The following is a 20,721-nucleotide window of genomic DNA, read 5'->3' as shown; positions in this document are numbered from 1 at the left end:
AAGGTGGCCCAGGGGTGTTCAGCTGCCTAAGGGTCACTGCAAGAGGAGAGGGGAGCCTTCTGAGGCGGGGTTTGCTTGGTGTGTGGGAGGGAGGGCACAGGAGGGAACGTGAAATCGGAGAAGGAAAGGGATGAGGAGGAAGCAGCAGGGTCAGTGGGTTAGTACGTTGGATGGCCAGTGAGGTCAACCAGTGGCTAGAGAGCGGGAACCAGGGCGTGGGAGCCAGAGTCTGGGTTGTGTAACAAAGAAAGGGGGTGGAGGGGTGTCAGCCTCCCTCCCGCTTTCCCTCGGTCTCTATTTTCTATTTGTCCTTTTCTGCCTCCACCCTCCCACTCCCCGCCCCGCCCCCCATCTATCCTTTTCTTCCTCCTTTGCTCTCTCTCCAGCTGATTCTCTCACTCCCCTTTTTGCTAGCTCTCTGTTTTTCCTTCTCCGTCTCTCTCCCAGCCTGCGTCTTCCCCTCTCTGTCACCCATTTCCTCTCCCTCTCTGCAGTTTCCCCTCTGTCTCTCCATCTCTCCCATCTCCCTCCTGCTTTTATCTCTCGCTCTTTCCCTCTGTCTCTGACTCTCTCCCTCATGGTGTCTCCCACTTGCCCAGGAAGCAGACCCTTCCTCCCTGGGCCTGGGCCAGAGAACCCCAGCCTGGGTCCTTCTCCCCCAGCCCCTTCCTCACCTGGGGGCCAAGGGTCCCCCAAAAGAGAACTTGGTCCCAGGTGGCCACGAGCAGGGCGCGCGGGGTGGGAGGGCCGCGGGGGAGGCATAGGCCAGGCCTTGGGCCGCCCGCTGCAGCAGTTCAGGCCGGCGGCTCTGCTGGTACCACACATGGCCCCTGCTCGATGCGGACCCACCCACCCAGAACGGGGCTGCAAAGGCCTGGCCCATCTCCAGGGGAAATGCCTCAGGCGTGAACAGGGCCACAGGCTCCCTGAAGGACACCAGCCCATTGGGGCAGACCTGGGGGAAGTGGGGAAGGAAGAGACAGGCAGGAGGGTGTCATCAGGTCAGGGATTAGACGGGGGACAGGACCCAGGACCCAGAAGGAGCAAGGAGCAGATACAGACAGGATGAGGCAGGGGTGGGGGCAGGGTGAAGATGGGGCCCAGGGACCTCTGGTCAGGGGTCAGGGCACTCACACAGGCCGTCCTGAGTGTGAACTCAAAGAGTGTAAAGGGCTCCTGCCACTGCAGCTCCTCCAAGAAGCCATCATCTTCAGCAGGAAGGGCTTCGTCCCCGTGCTCCAGCCCATAGGGGCACAGGAGAGAGGCTGGGGACACCAAGACCACTGAGGCTCCCCCAGGCCCCCCAGGGCAGGGCCATGTCCCTCCAGCACCGCGCACCCCCCCGGATTGGGCCGTGTCCCTTCAGTCTCCAAGGTCAGGGTCAGGTCCCCACAGGTCTCCAGGCAGGGCCATGTCCTCTCAGACCCCTAGGGTCCTCCCTCCCTGCCCCCTCACCAAGTTGGGAAGCATGTCCAGCCTCACCTCTGAGCTCCTCGCTCCAGCTCACTTGGTTCTGAGGACTAAGGGGATGGGGTGTCTGCTAAGGGCTTGGGTCCACCCAACACAGCTGACCCTTTTCCAGAGCCCCCAATCCCACTGACCCACCAGCAGCAGCCAGAGCAGCCCCAAGGTAGCCCCATGGATTGGCTGGCCGCTCTGGCTTATGCCTGGAGCGGAGGTGGGGGCCAGGTAGGGACCTGTAACTCAGCTCCATCAACCCATTGTTCATGGATCCAGGGGGCCTGGGAAGCACCCAGGGATGCTGGTTCTCATCCGGTCTGGCTGAGGCTGGGCCAGGCCTGCAGGTGGGGGTGGGGCAAGGAAGGAAAGAGGAGGTGGCCCAAGGCTTTCCCAGGGGGCAGGGTTGTGTCACAGGCATCCAGGCCCTGGAGGAACTCCCCACCCCATCAGCAGGCCAGAGCCCGGGTCAAGCAAGCCGTAGCTCTCTCCCCAGCAGGTTAAAGATGAACTCACAGCCTCCCCGATCCTAAGGGAGCATGGGCAGGGGGCGTGGTTGAGATGTGCACCTGGGGAGACGAAGGGGCCCAGTGGGGACATCTGCAGAGAATGATGGGAGAGTCTGTGGTAGAAACTCATAGTTGGGCATTTGGGAACATGACTGGGGGATGGACCGTCAGAAGGAGAGATCCACCTGGAAAGATGAATAAAGGGCAGGCGACGGGGGCTCAGACTGTGCACCTGTGGAGATCGCTGGGGGCTGCCCTGGCAGACGAGGTTCAGAATTAGAAAGTGGGGACTCCATCTTCAACGTGCGGATCCCCAAGCCGCTGCTCTGGCTCCCCAAACCCAAGCTAGTCCTTCACATGGTCAAACCCGGTAGGACAGAGGCCCTGATTTGCAGGCTCCCTCCCACCCAGCATGAATGAGTGGCCCCGTACCCTTCTCCCCACTCTGAGCAATCTTTGGTTAAGGCCTCCCGTCTTCATCCCCAGAAGACCCCCAGCATCTGGAAACAACAAGTTTCCCTGGGGGCCCAGGGAAATCCTGGGGGGCTGTGTCCAAGCCTGGCCACCCGAGAGGGTGGTCACTCGAGGGGGAGTGGGAGGCTCAGTACCATCTCCTGAGATGTCCTGGTCATGGTCCCAGTCTTACCTTTACCCTCTCACATGTGCCACCTTGAGCAGGTTCACAGCCCTCCTGGCTTGCTGCTATTTTACACCACAAAGTTTGGGACAGTTTGCTATGCAGCAGTAGAACTGGGACAGCTGCTCACAAAATAACTGCAGGATTTAAATAGTATTACTTTTTGTGCAGAAACTAAAATCCATTCTCTACTTACAGCACTATTTGAACATTCAGAATAATTATTTCTGAATACAGATATCATGGCCATCACAATCATTGTTAATTATGGTGGCAATTTACTTGCAGAATAACCATGGTGGAAAAATAACTGTACATTTCTCCTTCAACTTGACTGGGAGAATGCCAACTTACAAACCACATATGGAGCTTTCCATTCCAAGTTACATCCAGCAGGCTTTCTATATTTGAAAGTGAATATTCAGATATAAACACTCACCATGAATGCAAAGCCTTGCTTGTATTCCTGAGGCGGTTACATAAATTAGATCAGATGGGCCAACTACTTCTGGGTCGGAGATACACAGCAATGACATGGAAGAAAGAGATTTGATATTTGATCTTTCTGAAGATCAAGATCCTAGCAGAGCTTCAAAGCAATCCTGTGATTGTTATTATTATTTTTCTAATATCTGCGTGGCTCCTTGGAGTGGGTGACAAGGTTAGTGGCAGCAGGAGAAACAGGCTCACCGACCCCTGGCCAACAAAGGAGACTGGTGAGTGGCTGTTGAGTGGATCGCAATCTCCCAACCCCTGCCCCCCTCCAAGAGCAATAATGTGCGCAGAACCCAGAGTGGTCCCCTGGTCGACATCTTCCCAGTGGACGACCCGTTGGTTTTTAATGTCCAAACTTCCACCATGTCTCCTAGAATCAGGCTGCAGCCCCTCAGGTCTCTCAGGGCGGGGCCATGTCCTCTTCAGTCCCACCCAGAGCAGGGTCATGTCTACTCAGACTGGCCCCCTCCCTGCCAGGGTGAGCTGTGTCCCCTCGGAACCCCCAGGACATGGTCGTATCTGCTCAGAATCCCCAAAGTGGACCATGTTCTTTCAGAGTCCCCAAACTTCATAAAACACACATACAGTACATTTTTCAGCTAACAACAACAAAGGAAAATTTACAGTCCCATCCCCGTAACTCAATATGTTTCTAACAAAGCAACGTGTGGGTCAAGTCTCGAATTATATCTCCAAAATATGATGGGTAGAACAGTGCAGCAGCATGCAGACGTTTGGAAAACTGCATGGAGATGTGGGGCTGGGGCGTTCCTGATGGACAAAGTAATGGTGGGGATCACCAAATCCTAAGAGTTTGGTCCAGGGAGGGATGCTTGGAGCATTTTCTAAATGGATAGTCTGTATGTTATTCAAAGGGGCTTTCCTGTGTTTTAGGAAATTGCTTGGGGGCTTGTAGCTGATGAGCAACACATTTAATTTTTATCATTGGAAGTCATGGGAGGGACCCCCTGGCAGCCCAGTGGTCAAGACTCTGCGCTTCCAATGCAGGGGGTGTGGGTTCAATCCCTGGTTGGGGAACTAAGGTCCCACATGACCCACGGCGCAGCCAAAAAGAAAAGAAAGAGAAAAGAAAGTCATGGGAAACAGGCACCTGGTGGGTGTTTTCCTGCAGAGCATCTGGTGTCCAGCACCTGGACAAGACTACCAAAGAAACTCCTTAACGTCCCGTAGTTTGGGGGGTAGTTGCGCCCCCTGGTGGCCATTGGTGTCCCAGCAAGGTCTGCAGATGTTCTAGGGAACAGAGTGGGTCCCAGGGGAAACTGAGAACAACCTCCAGCCCAGATGAAAAGATGGGGGTCTCAGGTTGTGCTCACAGGGCCTGGTGCTCCTGCCTCCTCCCTACAGGGCCCTCTTCCCATGTTGATCCACAGTGGATGTCTTTTTTTCACTGGGCATCTACAACCATTTTTTCTCAAAGAGCAACCCATTTTCCTTTGGAGAACCCCTCACGCTCAAGTCATGTAGTTCCTGAGAGTCAAACCTCCTCCCCACCTCACGCACAGGTGCACAGTGATTTGATAAGGGATGAGCATGTGACCCAAATCCGTCCAGGGAGAGCCAGGCCTGGGACTTTTTTGTTGTAGCTGATGGGAAAGAAGGATTCTTTTCCCACTGTGGCTGTTAAGTCATCCATGGCATATAAGACTTTCGGTGGGTTGGGGGGACATCTCTGTCTCTGACTGTAGGGGAGCCTGCTTGGAAATGAAGCTGACACAGAAAAGCAGATGTGAGAGAGGAAGTGAGGCACAGTCCTGATGAAAAATATTCAGCAGCTGGATCCAGCAGTACCTGAAGCCAGACGCTCCAGAGCATTTCCAGTTAGGTGAACCAATTAAGATATTTTCTCTTAAGCCAGCAGGAACTGGAGGATCATACTCCCTGTCTGATGTTTGCCAGGCCCAACTGCTCTCTTCCATCCCCCCAAAATGTCCTCATTTGCTGCTTACATTTGCAAACTCAGAGACCACATTAATCAAAACCATCTTTATTATTTAAAGAGCATCCTGTCATCAGGGGCACTAGATGGGACTCCCCAGATGGCAGAACAATATTTACATGTGGGTCAGAAGGGTGAGGCTCGGGTGGTCCCAGGGCTGAGTGGGCCCGCCACTGTGGAGGACCTTGGAGGAGGGGTATCCTTGGACCTGTGGGCTGGGCCCAAGAAGAAAAATGTTCCATCCCAGGGTGAACCCCATCATGTGGGGCTGGAGCCACCTAGATCAGCTTGGGCCCTGCAGGCGTGCACAGCGAGGAGAAGCCACAGGTCAGAGCTGGGTCACCATGCCACTGGCTTCGGAGTGAGTCTGGGGAAAGACAACTAGGGGCTTCCAAGGTCTGAGAGGCTTCCCCCAAAGTCCCACAGCTGAACTCCCCTCCCCAGGAGCCCTTTGAAGGCTATCCTTTCCCTAGGGCACCCTGGCTCCCTTTCCTCCTCAGAGTCCCAAACCCTCCCACCCTCTGGCTCCCATCTGGGCCCAAATTTCACCTTTATGGCCTGGAAGATCCACTCCCGGAAGTCACTGACTTTGGTGTAGACGCCTGGCTTCTGGGCCAGGGCACAGCCGGTGCCCCAACTCACGATGCCACACAGCCGCCAACGTGGCGTCCGAGAGATGCTGTCCTCACACACGAAGGGGCCACCGCTGTCGCCCTGGTAGGGGACGGAAGGCCTGGCTGGAAGCCAAGATGGCTAGCCGAGAGGCCCTCCTCGGACGATTGTGGGCTGTGGTCTCAGAGCGCTCTGGCCCTGAGGTAGCGAGCCTGACCACCCACTGCCATGTGTCTCCACCCCCGGAGAGGCGGGGGCCCGGGCTGCCCCTCCCTGTCCCTCACCTGGCAGGCATCAATGCCACCCTCAGGATAGCCAGCACAGAACATCTTGGGTTTGATCTGGTTCCCGTAGAAGTCGGGGCCATTGCAGACATCATTGCTGATTATGGGGACTCGGGCCTCCTGGAGTACCCCCGCCTGCTGGCCTGGGGGTGTGCAGGCAAGGCTGGACGAAGCTGGGGGGCATGCACACCCCCCTTCCTTCCTGGTGCCCACCCGGGTTCCTTAGTGCCCCTACACCCCTGGGCCATGAGGCCTTCAAGCAGGCCAACGGCCCTTCCCCAGCCCGGATCGGAGACTCCCTTAAGTGTGACTTCACAGGCAGAGGGCGGAACTCACCATAGTACTGTGTGTTGCCCCAGCCAGTCACGGTGCAGATCTTGCCGTCCACTAGGGCCTGCCCAGCAGCCGGGAGGCACACAGGCTGGATGTACTCTGTGAGAGAGACCACGCTGGTCCCACCCCTGCCGGCCTGCCCTGCCTGGTACAGACCTCAGGCCAGCTGCCCCTGGTGCCCCCGGCCCACCCTTCCCTCTGTTCTTTTACAACAGCAGCAGCAGAAGTTGCCTTCTACTGAGAGCTCATGATATACTAGTCACCTTCCTGGGTGAGTTCCTTTAATATCCCATCAGCCCAGGGAGGTAGGAGCTATTAGTACCCCATTTAAAGAGGGGAAAAGAAGGCCATGTCATTTGTCCAAAGCCTCAGAATGAGTCAATGAGTCGATGGCAGAGCCAGAATTTGAACCCAGCTTGGCCCAATTTCCAAGCCTGTATTCTTAACCATGGCCCATGGGGCTGCCCCTGCCTAGAGGGTACCTCTGTGAGAAATTTTACAAGGTACTATCTTGAGATGCTGGACTTCCACCTGTCAAAAAAATCATCATAATAAACACACCAGTCCACCCTGTCCACAGTAAGAATGGCATCCCTGACACATGACTTTCTTGTGCAGTGCACAACCCACACCAGTGGTCCTGGCAGCCCTACCTGCTGCCTGCTGGTGACTTCACCTCCCTGAGCTCAGAGCTCTCAGGTGCAAAATGGAAAGAATAATCATTTCCCCCCAGAGGTGTATAGTGAGAAATCGGTGGCGCGTTGAATAGCATGCCTGGCGAATAGGAAATGTTCACGTAACTAGTAATAGTAAAAAACAGCGACAATAGCAATGATTGTTAATATTAACTGAACGCTGGCATTGCTGTAGGTTCTTGACTCAGATTAACCCTTTTCATCATTTCAATAACCCTCAGAAGTCGTTTAACAGATGAGGGAAACTGAGGCATAGAGAGGTGAAGCCACGCGCTCAAGATCACAGAGCTGGCTAGTACCTGACCCCAAAGCCCATGCTGTTACCCCTCAGCCGTGTGTCTCAAACCCAGGCCCCTCCCACCCCATCCACCTGTGCCCCATGGATGCCTCCCCACTTCAATCTTTTTAACCCTCTCACTCCATTCACTAAAGAGAAGGGTTTATTTTGTTTTAAAGAGAAACATGTATCATTCAGTGCACTGCAATGACCTATATGGGAATCGAATCTTAAAAAGAGTGGATATATGTGTAGGTATAACTGACTCACTTTGCTGTACAGCAGAAACTAACACAACATTGGAAAGCAACTATACTCCAATAAAAAAATTAATTTAGAAAAAAGAAAAGAAAAACATGTATCGCTCCCTTAAATGGAAAACCAGCATCATGGATCATTCAGAAGAAAAATAACCATAAAAATAAGAAAAATGCAAACCAAATAGTACTGACTTCCCTGGCAGCACAGCCAGGGGCTTACAGGCACTGATTCCAGCGCCAGGCAGCCTGGGCTCAAACCTTTGCCATTTGCCAGTTGTGGGAATTGGGGGCATTATGTACCTTCTCTGTGTTGGGACCTTTCCCCTTGTAAAAAAAAACAGGATAATAAGAGAACCAACTCTCCCCGGGCTGTTGGGACAATGAAATGAGTGCATGCTTGGGACATGCTGAGGGCAGTGGCTGCACACAGGAGGGGCGTGCAGGTGTTGAAGTTCATCCTATCATCATTATTATTGTATTCTTTCATTATTATTATTATCATCATACTGTTGCCTGCTGAAGGCTCATCATCATCGCTATTGTAACTTCGTTATCATCACCATTACTATTTTTTTAATTTTTATCATCATTATTACTATTCCTACTACAGAGTGGCCTTCTGAAAGCTGAAGCCCACGGCCTGCTCTTAATCCAAAAGGCATGTGTAGATGAGGTATTAAAGACACATTGGCACCCAAGTGAATCTTTCTCATTGAGAGCAAGGAAATGCTCCAGAGAACTGTAACACGGATAACGCCTGACTTTCTGATTCATTCATATACTTAAAATTTTTTCATCTCATTTTTTTTGGGGGGGGGAGTAATGGCTTTTCTGAGATATAATTCACATACCACACAATTCACCCACTTAAAGTGCACAAGTCAATGGTTTTTAGAGAGGTTTTAGATATAGGTACTAGGCTGCCTGGCAATAGGAAGGTGCAACCACCATCACAGTTGATTTTAGGACATTTTCATCACCCTTTTACCTATGACCTCCCGACATCCCCATGCCCCGCCCCCACTCCTGGGGAACCACTAATCTACTTTCTATCTCTACAGGTTTGCCTGTTCTGGATATTTCATAAGAATGGAATCATACAGTATGTGGCTCTTTGGGCCTGGCTTCTTTCTTAGCACAGTGTTGTCCAGGGTCATCCATTGTGTACCATGAATCAGGACTTCATTCCTTTTTATGGCCTAGTATCATTCCATTGTATGGATCTAGCACGTTTGGTTTATCCATGTGTCAGACGGTAGACGTCTGGGTTGTTTCCACCTTTTGGAATAATGCTGGTCTGAACACTCGTGCACCACTTTTGGTGTAGCTATGTGTTTTCATTTCTTTTGGGTACGTACCTAGGAGTGGAATTGCCGGGCCAAATGGTAACTCTGTGTTGAACTGCTTGAGGAATTGCCACATGGTTTTCCAAAGTGGCTGTACCAATTGTCCCCATCTAATGAATGCCCAGTGTGTGCCCCTCAAGGTCATTTCCCTCATCACCATGGATTCCTATGCCCCAGCCCCCTCCTCTGTCCTCCTGGCCCCTGGCGTCCCCAGGCCAAGGAACAGCCCCAGACTTACCTGTGAGGGGCAGGGAGCTGGAGAGGTGGACCAGGGCAATGTCATTGCTGTTCTCCTCACTGCTGGGGTCTCGAAAGGGGAGATAGCCCCCGTGGTAGATTACTGCCTGCACCCCCAGCTGCACGCCATGGGGTGAGGTCTGGGCCACGGCACCGGCAAACACTCGCCATCGGGACAGGACCCGGTTCCGCCTACCAGGGACAGGAGGGGAGGGTGGCAGCCTGCTTGGGCACAGCCTCCCCGACCCTGCCGCTCCCCAGCCTCCCCCCTCAGCGCCGTGGGAGACACTCACTCAGGGAAGCAGTGGGCGGCTGTCAGCACCCAGTCTCTGGAGAGCAGGGACCCCCCACAGAGGTGTGCTCCATCGTAGCGAAGACTGACTTGCCATGGCCACCTGCCCAAGCTGGTGTCCTGGCCGCCCACAATGCGATCGACTGGCAGCTTCCTATGGCCACAGTCTGTGGGAGAGGGGGCAGTCGGGGCAGTGGGAGGCCTGGACCCCCTGCCTTAGGGGGTCTGAGAGGTCATGCGCCACTCTGCAAAGAGTGACTGGACACGATCCTAGCCTGAGGGGTCTGAGGGACATGGCTCCACCCTGGGGGAGGGTGTCTGAGGAGACACAGCCCCATCCTGGGGGACCCAGGGGGACATGGCTCCACCCGGGAGGGAGGGAGATATGAGGAGACACAGACCCGTGGGGACCTAGAGGGACATGGCTCTACCAGGAGGGGAGGGAGATCTGAGAAGACACAGCCCCATCCTTGCAGGATCTAAGAGGATAAGGCCTGCCTGGGGGTATCTGATGGGATGTGGCCCTGCCCTCGGGGGGATCTCAGAAGAAGACTCTGAGTTTCAGGGTCTCACCTTGGCAGATGGTAGCCAGGAAACGACCCCTGGGACAGTCGCTGTGGAAGAGACAGGGATGGGGACACAGAGGGAGACAAAAAGAGAGGCCAATTAAAAGGCAAGAAAGGCACAGCGGGGGAGCACGGGTGTGCGAGCGGGGGCGGTGCGCGCCCTGCCTGCCCGCCGCCCTCCTCACCACACGGAGAGGACCTCGAGCAGCCTCCGGGCGTGCGGCAGCCTCCCCTCGTCCACGCAGAAGAAGCCCGACGTGCCGTTGGCGCCCGCCGTCCGCACATCCAGCTCCGAGTGGGCCAGCGCCCTGGGCGGGGCAGGGGTCAGGCCTGCGGCCCCGCCCCCCAGCCCCCCACCCCCAGGGGCACCCCGATACCTGAGGAAGCCCATCTCCTCGCAGCTGAGCCCCGCCACCCTGGCGTTGGAGCGCGAGGAGCACAGCAGGCGCCACGTGCCCTCCGTCTGGTCAAACACCGTGAGCCGAGCGTCGGCCGGGCCGACCTGCACTGCAGGGAGACAGGACCGCCGCCTGGGTCGCCTTGCTGCCCGAGCCCTACCGGCCTCTTCTCCGACCCCGTGGGTCTAGTCCTGAATCCTCGCAGGCCCAATGGCAGCACCCCAGGCCCCCCCACATTTGTGACTGCGTCTGGAAGGGCCCATGACTCAAGTTGAACCAAAGATCGGGGTCTCTGGGACTCTGGCTGCCCCGCCAGGGGGAACCAGGGGGCTTCCTCCTACCACTGGGATTCCTAAGCTGGTTGCCCATGAGCTGGAAACCTGGAACTCTGCCAGGAGATTTGGGAAGAGGGAAACTGTTTTAACCAAGCTCCCAGGAGAATGGCTTGTGAGGCTGGGTCTGCCTGGGCCCATCTTTGCCCCCAGGAGGGGAAAAATGAGCCAATGTGGAGGAAAGTCAACAGATTTCTGATAACATTTTTAAAGCCCCTTGATGGAGTCAGGCTTGAAGAACCCCCAGAACTGTTGTTTAAGTGAGTCAATAATTTCCCTTTTTGTTTAGCCAGTTTCTTAGATTTTCCTTTTGTCTTTTGCAACCTGAAGACCCTTGACTAATACATCACAGTGCCAAAATATTTAAATGGATTTCCTATAATCTTAAAAAAAAAGAGAGAGAGAATAGCTATCTTTTCCTGCAGGACTTGTCAGAGCCTTGAATACACACTACATTGCATGATAACTCTCCAAGCAGAGGATGCAGTATTCATTCATTCATTCAACAAGTGTTAACTAGACACATACTCCATGCCCAGTCCTGTGTGGGGTGATGCCGGGGGACATAAAGATGACCAAGACAACCCTGGGCTGTGCCCTCATCAACCAAAGTCCACCAATGGGGGAGACAGACAGCAGTAAAAAAATCACCCAACCAAACACAGCATCACAAACTTTGAGAAGAGGTAGAGTGGAGATACACAGAAAGGCTGGAGAGAGCTTATGGGGGGATTCCTCCTGCCTGGGGCTTACTGTGCTGAGAAGTGATGCTCCCCTCAGCCCCTCACAGGCTGCTCCTCAAATGGTCAGAGGACCCTTGTCCACACCTAAGCCAGGTCACAGCCCTTAGCCGTATTTATTTACATTTAGCAAACACTCAGTATGTGCCAGGCTCTATTTTGGGCAATGAACAAATCAGACAAAACCCCCAGCTCTGAGGAGCTCAAAGGCCAATAGGTGAGATGCATAACAAACACGACAGAGAGGTCAAATAGATGGTGTGTCACAAAAGAAGGCGCCAGGGAGATAAATCAAGCTTGACAGAGGCAGGGGAGTGCTGGCATTGAGGGGAAGGAGGTTGCACTTTCCAACAGGTGGGCCGGGAAATCTGCACTGAGAAGGTGGTATGCAAACAAAGATCTGAAGGAGGTAAGAAGACAGGTGAGGGAACAGAGAACCAGGCCAAAGGAACTGCCAAGTGCAAAGATCCCAAGGTGGTGGGGGGTGGGTGGGAGACACGGGGGATGTTTAAGGAACAGCAAGGAGGCTGGAGCAGAGTGAGCTAGGGGAGGGGAGATGGGAGACAAGACTAGACTGACACTAGGACTTTGGCTTTTACCAGGAGTGAGATGCGGCCAGAGGAGGGCTCTGAGCCAGGAGGGCCCTGATCTGACTCAGGGCTTCACAGGCTCCCTCTGGCTGTGTGTGGGGAGCAGACTGTAGGGGCGGGATGGGAGCAGGGAGACAAGGGAGGAGGCTGTGTGATGGTCCAGGAGGGAGAGCATGGAGGCTGGGCCAGGGTGGGGGCAGTGGAGGAGCGGAGTTTAGATTCTGGATAGACTTTGTGGGTGGAGCCCACAGGGTCTGCTGAGATTGGATGTGGCTGTGAGGGAAAGAGGGTCTGAGGGCAATTCCAGGGTGTTTGGCCTGAGCCACCAGAAGGATGGAGCTGCCACTGGCTGAGATGGGGAAGGTGGGGAGGAGTAAGCTTGGGGAAAGATCGGCTGTGGACCCCTTTTCTCCTGAGCCTCCTGCATGGCTGGTGTTCTGAGAGCACATTCTGGGAACGTGAATCTGGTGCAAACTCAATTTTGCATCCTCGTAGGAAGAACTTGGTGAGGCCACACCCAAGCTGAGCAGTCTTCCCACAGCCCCACAGATCTGGACGAGGGGAGGCAGGACTCCCAGGGAGAACCCTATCCTGCTGAGGACAGAGAAAGGCAGACAGAGGATGTGCATTCAGGCTTGAGTGACTCCAAACCCCAAGCTTTTAACATTGCCCTAGACAGCCTCTCAAGCGACTTCCCTCCTGAGGGTTAAACAATAATGGCACACTAATAATAACACTGGCTATGTTTCCTGGGGATGTCAGTGGGCTGACCCCATGCTATGTGTCATATCTGGGGGGTTCTTTGAATCCCACCACCATCCTGGAAGGTAGAGACCATTTCTATGCCCATCTTGCAGATGGGGAAACTGAACCTTGGAGAGGCTATACTTGCCCGAGGGAACATAGCTAAGAACCTGCAAAGCCAGGATTTGAACCCAGGCCTGCCTACCTGCATACTCCCTGCTCCTTCTGTGGCTCTCACATGGACCCTTACCTGTCCCCACCCTAAATATACTCACCCACAGCCTGGACTAGGAGCTTCCTGGCTGGCTTGCCTTAGTCATGGCCTCCAGGTGGGGGCCCAGGGATGCCTGGTACCTCTGCTGGGTGGTGCCCGCCACCCGCTGAGCTCCCAGACCAAGACTTGGGGTCTGAAACACCAACTGCGGGTGGAAGTGAATTCTTATTTTTAAATGACTTCTCAGTGCTCCAGGAATGTGATTTCCAGAAAGTGTGAGGTTTTAGGAAAAAATTGTCACTTTATGGATGGATTTGGAGGGAGGGGGGAGGGAGGGAAGAGGGAATATCAAATGCCCCCTCCAAGTATTTTTAAAACTATATTCTGTGCCACTGTTTCTCACTTCTAAACTCTTTATTCTTGTTTGTATTATTTTAAGCAATGCAAAAAGTATGTTCTGGGTCACCTGGTTTGCTCACCAAATTGTCTGATATATTTAGAGGTGTGAAAATCCCAGAAAAGCGAGGTGGGGATATCATTTCTGGGTTGTTTTTGTTTGTTCATTTTGTAATTTCCCAACGTTTTTGAAAAACTCGAGTATAATGGAAGGGCACGGTGCTGGCGTTGGCCAGAGCCAGGTCTGAATCATGGCCTAATTACTTTCCAGCTGGAGGCCCAGGACAAGTTGGTTCATGTCAGCGATCTGTCCTCATGCTTATTCATTAAGCAAAGATTTCCTGAGCACCTACTATGTGCCCGACACTGTCTGGGGCAATAAACAAAATGCCCCTGCCCTCCTGAAATTCACCAGGAGTAAATCATGAACTTCGAGTGTGAGGAGGGTTTTACCAGGGGCAGCAGGATGGCTGTGGGGAGCGGGGTGGGGTGGGGGGGCGGTGTGGAGCCTGGGGGCAGAAAGGCCCTGCTCAGGAAAGTTACAGCCTGAAGCATGAGACACAAAAGCCCATGTTAACCACGTTGGCTGAGAGTCAAGTGTTGCACGGATCATTACCTCCTCTAATTCTCACTCCCAGTTTCCAGATGAGGACTCTGAGAACCAGAGAGGGCAGGACAGGTGTGAGCCTCAGCTCAGCAGTGATGGTGCAGGACCCTGAAACCTGCCTCGGGGTGTGAGCGGGAAAGAAGGTGGTGCAGGGAGGGTCCTTCGAGGGCGTGAGAGCTGCCCATGCGCTGGAGCCTGAAGGGCACCGGAAGCAAGCATGAGGTGAGGATGGAGAGGGGCCCACACCCTAGGAGCCTTGGAGCCTGGCTCCTTTTAGCCCAGTGGCAGTAGTGAGCTTCTGGGAAGTGCATGACCCCTCTGCCCTGCCATTTATTCAATGTGTGGACTTGGACAAGTCAGTTCACTTCACTGGGCCTCAGTTTCCCCATCTGCAAAATGGGGATGATGATAATGGCCCCGACTTCACAGGGCTCTTGTGCAAAGGCTGCAGCCAGGGCCTGGCATGCGTTAGCCGTCACTATGGCAACTCACTTGGCTGTTTCTTGAGAAACAATAGAGTATAATAGTTCTACACAAGAGCTGGATCCAGGCTGCCTGGTTCCCATCCCAGTGACCTGAGGCAAGTCACTTGGTCTTTCCAAGCCTCATTTCCCCATATTAAAATGGGCTGCGGGGAGGATTTAATGAATCAATACCTGCAAAGCCCTGAGGCCTGTGCCTGGCACATGTAAATGCTCTCTAAGTGTCAACTGTGGTGGTTGACCTTGATGGTGGCTTTCCTTGTCTAGATGTTCATTTCTGCTCTTAATGTGAGCTGAGTCCTTTATGGAACTAGATGAGGCTTGTGGGAGTGAAAAATGCATCCCATCACCCAACTTCCCCATTCTTCCTGTTGCCCTGAGCCACAGAACGGCAGCTTGGAGTTGGCATTTGGGAAGATTCATTCATTCCACAATGAGTTTCTGCATCTATTTGTGTGGCCACTCCTTCCCACCTGCATGCAGATACATCTCTACCAGTCAAGTCAAAGAGCTATTCGTGGCCCCATCATTTACCAGCTGCGTGTCCTCTCTGGTCCTCACTTTCCACATCTGTAAATGTGGATAATAACAGCAGCTACCTCCAAGGAGAGCTAGAAAAAGGTTGGCTGAATTCATACAGTACCTCTCAAACATGTTTTGACCACGTTCCGTAATAAGAAACACATTTTTACATTACGATGTAGCCTTGAACGTCTGTTTTCTGGGGTGAACTATGGCATTGCTCTAAGCCTCAGTTTCCCCATCTGTAATATGGAGAGAATAACGGTCCCACCCTCATAAAACCAAAAGAAGAGCTTAACAGAACTTCTTACTGAGAGAGATGCACTCTGATTTTTTAAATCTATTTCATACTTTTTAAAGTGTGGTTTTCAGCTCACTAATTTCATGACGCACTAACGGGTAACACATTTAGGGTCTGAAAAACACTGGGTTAGACAAGTGAAGTGTTTAGAGCAACAATACGAGTGCATGAACACTACCAGCATTCCTGCAGGCATTCATGCATTCATTCAAAAAAATCCTTTCATTGAGTTCCCACCAGGTACGGGTTTCCTCCAGGGCTCCCCAGAGGGTCTCAGCATGCTCTACTCACCTGGATACAGCGGCTCCTGATCACTCCTGAGTAGAACGGTCACTGCAGAGAAGGCAGAGGTGAGGGCAGGTAGGCTGGGAACTGCAGGGGGCAGGGGAGGGAAGAGGCGCAGGGGTCCGTCCACTCTCACCAATGGCCCAGGACGCTGCCCCGATGCCTGTCAGGAGCAGCACGGTCCCCACAGTGAGAGCTGCCACCTTGGGTCCAGAGCAGCATGGCACAGTCCGGCCACCTGCAATAGACACCATGCTGGGGCCACTGCCAGGTCTGTCCTCATTGTGGCAAGATCTGAGCATGGGGCCAGCTCTGCCCTGCCCCCAGGCCAACTTAGCACGCCTGAGCCTGCCCTGCCCTGGGCCCAGTTTCCTCGGGTGAACAGTTGGCAGGGCCGTCCCTCCCCTGCGGCGGGGACAATCAGGTGTCCAGCCCCCCAAGGGTTCCAGCTGGGAAGAGCCGTGGCTGGGACAGCTGCCGCCCTCCCTACCTATATTCCTGGCACTTAAGGGATTTCTCCTCCCCAGTGACGCTGCGCTTCTGTATTTCCTTCCTGTATTTCTGTATTTCCTTCTGTATTTCCTTCATCCTCCCTGTGCTATAGTGGCTGGCATATAGCAAGTTCTCAGTAAATACTTTTATTTATTTTTTTTTTCATTTTTTATTGGTCAATAAATGCCTTTAAATCATTAGAGCTGTGTGGTCTTGGGCAACTCCCTTCACCTCTCTGGGCCTCAGTTTTCTCATCAGTAAAATGGGGCTTTATTCATTCATTGTCCTATTGAGCATCCACTGAGTACCTGGCACCATTCTAGGCTCTGGAGACACATCCCAAAACAAGACGGATGAGATGCTGGTTCTCACAGAGCTCACATTCTCATGTGTGTAAAGTGAGGGGAAAACCAAAACAAGTAAAGAAGTAAATGAACTTGATAATTTCCAGATCGTGACGAAGTCTATGAAGAAAATGATGTGGGTTGGGGGTGGCAGTGTTCTGTGGGATGTTCAGGAAGGGCCTCCCCAAGAAGTGACTTTTGAGCGGAGACCTGAGGGGTGAGACCAGCCAAGCAAAGACCTCTCGTGGAAGGGCACAGTGGGCAGAGGGAACAGCATAGGCAAAGTCCTTGAGGCAAGAATAAGCATGGTGGGTTAGAGGGCAAGAGAGGCCACTGATGTGGCCAGAATGGCATGAGCTTGGGGAAGGCAGTGGGACCAAGGCTGGGGCCAGCTGGGGAGGGCTGGCAGCCCCCGGACAAGAGGGATTTTATTCCCAGTGCAACAGGGGCCCTGGGGCTGAAAAGCCAACCCTTTTGCTAGAGATCAGGAGGACCAAAGGGAAAAGGCAGCTGAAAGCTTTTCCTGGGCTTGGCATGCACCCGACTGCCCTTGGCATCTGCAAGGCCCTCCCAGGGCTGCAGGACCTCCCAGCTTTGCCATCTGTGTCGTGGCAGTACGGCTGATGGGCACAGGGCCAGGCCAGCACCCGGAATGGAGCAGGGAGCAGTCCCGCACCTTCCTGGGATGGCTACTGTCTGAGGGTCTTAAGGATTTGAGAGCCCAGCCATTCCCATCAAGGTTCTCCTCCCTCCAAAGAGGCCCCAGTGAACCAGGCCAGCCCAGCCCCAGCTGGCTGACCCCTTCCTGTCTCCCTGAGGAGAGAGGTCCCCACCTCCGCCCCCAACCATCTTCCTGGTTCCAGTGGGAGGTCTTGGCTCCGCTCCCCTAGCCGTCAGGCTCGTCCTGGTTCCTTTGTGTTCAGATGTGCCTACAGAGCTTTGGGCCACTCAGAGCCCAGCCCAGGGGCTTTGGCATGTCTGCTGGGGCAGGAAGCATTGCCACCCTGTGTCTCTTAAGGTGAGAGGCAAAACCTGCTTTCATGCCTTCTGGTTCAGGGGACTCCGGGCAACCCCCAAACAGGTGCCTCTGGTGGGACAGGAAGCATCCTCACTCTGAGTCCCTGGCGTGAGAGGCATTCTCACCGCCTATCTTTGCTGAGGCAGGAAAGCGTCCTCACTGTGTGAGAGGCAGCAGCATCCTTGCGTGATTCCTCAGGGGCGAAAGGGCTGGGTAAGCCAGGACCCCCGAGCTTCCCCCTGAGGCTCTGCTCTCTGTTCCTCCAAGGGCGCTGGGCTGCCCTTGTCTTCTCACAGGACAGTGCTTCTGTCCCCGCCATTTGGCTGCAAAACCCTCCCAAGTGACATCTTTGGCTCCTTGTCTCTAAAACTCCGTTCAATCTACAGCTCCGTGTCTGTTTTCATTGCACACAACTCCAACTTCCTGAACGGAAGTCTCTCCCCGTCTGATTTCTGGGACACCGCCCGTGCCTGATTCTGATTCTTCCCCTACTTCTCCATCTCCTCCACACACTCCCTGAAATCTGGGGTCCCCAGGGCGGCCATGGCCTCCTCCCCCTCATGCCTCCCCACTCCCGTCTGTCTTACCCACCTCCACAGCCTGTGTCCCTTTTCTGTCCCCAGCCCTGGACTCTCCTTTGTCCTAGATCGGGGGTCCTGCAGTCTCTTAGATGCTTCCCACTTGAATCCCCAAGGTCCTTCACACCTCCCAGGTCCCATACTGGCCTCAATGTCTCCCCAAATCTCCAGGTCCCATCTCAGAGGCCCTCATCCTCAGGACTGTCCCTCATCTGCAGGACGCCTCCCTCCCACCTCAGCTACAGGCCTCCTGAGTGTCTCCCGCCCACTCTCTCCTTCCCTGCTCCCACCCCATCCAACCCCTGGGCTCAGTCTCTCCTTCTGGCCCAGCCTCCACATGGAACCCCAGGGGACCTTCTTAAACACCAAATCCAACCTGTCCCTACCCTCCATGACTCCCCAGTGCTCCCCAGGACAGGGTCTAAAGCCCTCGGCCCGTGGTGCCAGCCCCTCTAGGATGTAAGCATGGCTATTAGAGATTTGGGGGTTGAACATGCTTTCCTAAATTCCCACACAGCCATATGGGTCCTTATCAGACAACTGATAAGTGGTTCGAAAAAGCAACCAAAACGACAGTACTTATAAAACAAAGAATACCCACCAGCGCCATCTTGTGGAGAGACCCGGCACTGCCCAGTCATGGGCCAGCTTCTCACCAAAAAGAGTCCTAATGGATCTCAATCACCCTCGCAGCTCCATCTCCAACTTTACCGACAGAAATACCAAATCAGCTACGTGCCACTGCACACCCGGCAGATTGTCACCCCAGCTGTTAGCCTTGCTCTTCCCTCTGCCTGGCACACCTACCTACTCCCTCCTTATCCTGAGTGTCAACTCAGATATCACCTCCTCTGATTCTAAGTCTCCAGGGAGCACCAAGAACCTCGCCTTAGGTGTACTTCAACAGCAGAATGGGGCTTCCCTGGTGGTGCAGTGGTTAAGAATCCGCCTGCCCGGGCTTCCCTGGTGGCGCAGTGGTTGAGAATCCGCCTGCTGATGCGGGGGACACGGGTTCGTGCCCCGGTCCGGGAAAATCCCACATGCCGCGGAGCGGCTGGGCCCGTGAGCCATGGCCGCTGAGCCTGCGCATCTGGAGCCTGTGCTCTGCAATGGGAGAGGCCACAACAGTGAGAGGCCCACACACCACAAAAAAAAAAAAAAAGAATCCGCCTGCCAATGCAGGGGACACAGGTTCCATCCCTGGTCCGGGAAGATCCCACATGCCGCGGAGTAACTAAGCCTGTACGCCACAACTACTGAGCCTGAGTTCAAGAGCCCACGAGCCACAACTACTGAGCCCGTGTGCCACAACTACTGAAGCCCGCACGTTTACAGACCACACTCCGCAACAAGAGAAGCCACCTCAATGAGAAGCCCATGCACCGCAACAAAGAGTAGCCCCCACTTGCTGCAACTAGAGAAAGCCCGCGCGCAGCAACAAAGACCCAACGCAGCCCTAAATAAATAAATAAATTTATTTATTTATTTTTTAAAAACCCAGCAGAATGGTAACACAAACATTAGCACAACTGCAGCCACAATGGTTCTCAGAAGCTACACTGACCTTAGCCCTGTCCTAACCCCATCCTGCAGTTTCCTAAAACCCTTGCAATTGTTAATGAGGAAGGTGTCATTATCACCATCCCCAATTTACAGATGAGGAAAGGAGGCCCAGAGAGGTGCAGCCACCTACCCGGGGTCACCCAGCAAGTAACCACAACACCAGAACTTTTCAGCATTCGTGTCTAGGTTTGAAACGACAGCAGGACTCCCCTCCAAGGCCAGGCCTGAGCTGCCTGGGGATGCACTGAAGCCCACTGTGCCTCAGTTCTCTCTGTCCCCAGGCCAGTCTCTGGCCATCCTTCAGCACATGCTCTGCTTTTCATCCCTGGTTCATTCACCCATAGGCCCCAGGCCTGGTGAGATCCCTTCAGTGGGCTCCAGGAAGGAATGGTTCCAAAGGTGCAGGGCTCTGCTGCCCACCTGCTCAGCAAGGGCACAGCGCCTTCTCCCGAGCCACTGGGAGCCTGGATTTACTCTGGGCCACAGCTGAATGATTTGGGCTCTGATTTGCTAGCTGTGCTGAGATCCAAAGAGGCCAGTGTTCTACATCCATCATTTCAGCCAACCCATCCAGGGCTTCCTGCCTATCACGGCATGTAAATCCTCACACCATCCTCTGAGGTGGGCACTAGTACTGTCTCCATTTTACAGAGGAAGAAACGAGGCCCAGAGAGGGTAAGTCACCTGCCCAGGGCCTCACAGCTAGAAAGTGATACTGCCTGGGACCAAACCCAGCTAGCCTGGTTCCAGGAAGAAGAGAGGGAGTCAGCCCCAGCTGGGGAGCGTGGAAAGGAAAGGCCACCCCTAACTGGGCCCTTCCAGCTGGCTCCCAAGTGTGGACAAGGGTAAGAAGGAGCCAGGGTGTCTGGAGCCCCTGCCAGGGGCTTCCATGAGCCCTCGAGTGCCCGCCACTCTGAGGATGTGGTTTCTCCCCACCATCCCTGGAGTAATTTCTCTGTTGTCTCTCCCCTTTCCATCCATCCGGACCGAGTCCAAAGTCCTCCCTCTGCTGTTTTGCCCACAGTGTGAGGAGGTGGGAGGAATGTCTGGAATCGGTGGGGGTCTTGGGTCCCAGGACTCCAAGTCGGCTGACCCCTTCCACGACAGCTCTGGTGCACCGCATTTGTCTTACACGCTGAGCCCCATGCTGGTGCCTT

General features: G+C 54.1%; 1 protein-coding gene across 1 annotated transcript; it reads right to left on the bottom strand.

Moving 5' to 3' along the window:
• Positions 1-5,088: 5,088 nt before the first annotated feature.
• HPN (hepsin) lies at positions 5,089-16,459 on the bottom strand. Its single transcript, XM_079724067.1, has 11 exons — positions 15,706-16,459; positions 15,576-15,617; positions 10,336-10,465; positions 10,144-10,266; positions 9,966-10,006; positions 9,394-9,559; positions 9,102-9,292; positions 6,289-6,384; positions 5,953-6,095; positions 5,606-5,770; positions 5,089-5,423 (listed from the first exon to the last, which is right to left on the bottom strand). Exons 1-11 carry the CDS (start codon positions 15,869-15,871, stop codon positions 5,385-5,387), a joined length of 1,302 nt encoding a protein of 433 aa, XP_079580193.1. The 5' UTR covers positions 15,872-16,459; the 3' UTR covers positions 5,089-5,384.
• Between the last annotated feature and the right edge of the window lie 4,262 nt (positions 16,460-20,721).

Source organism: Hyperoodon ampullatus, assembly GCF_949752795.1.
Source record: "Hyperoodon ampullatus genome assembly, chromosome: 18".
NCBI lineage: Eukaryota > Metazoa > Chordata > Mammalia > Artiodactyla > Ziphiidae > Hyperoodon > Hyperoodon ampullatus.
This window is presented reverse-complemented; position numbering and strand designations above follow the sequence as displayed.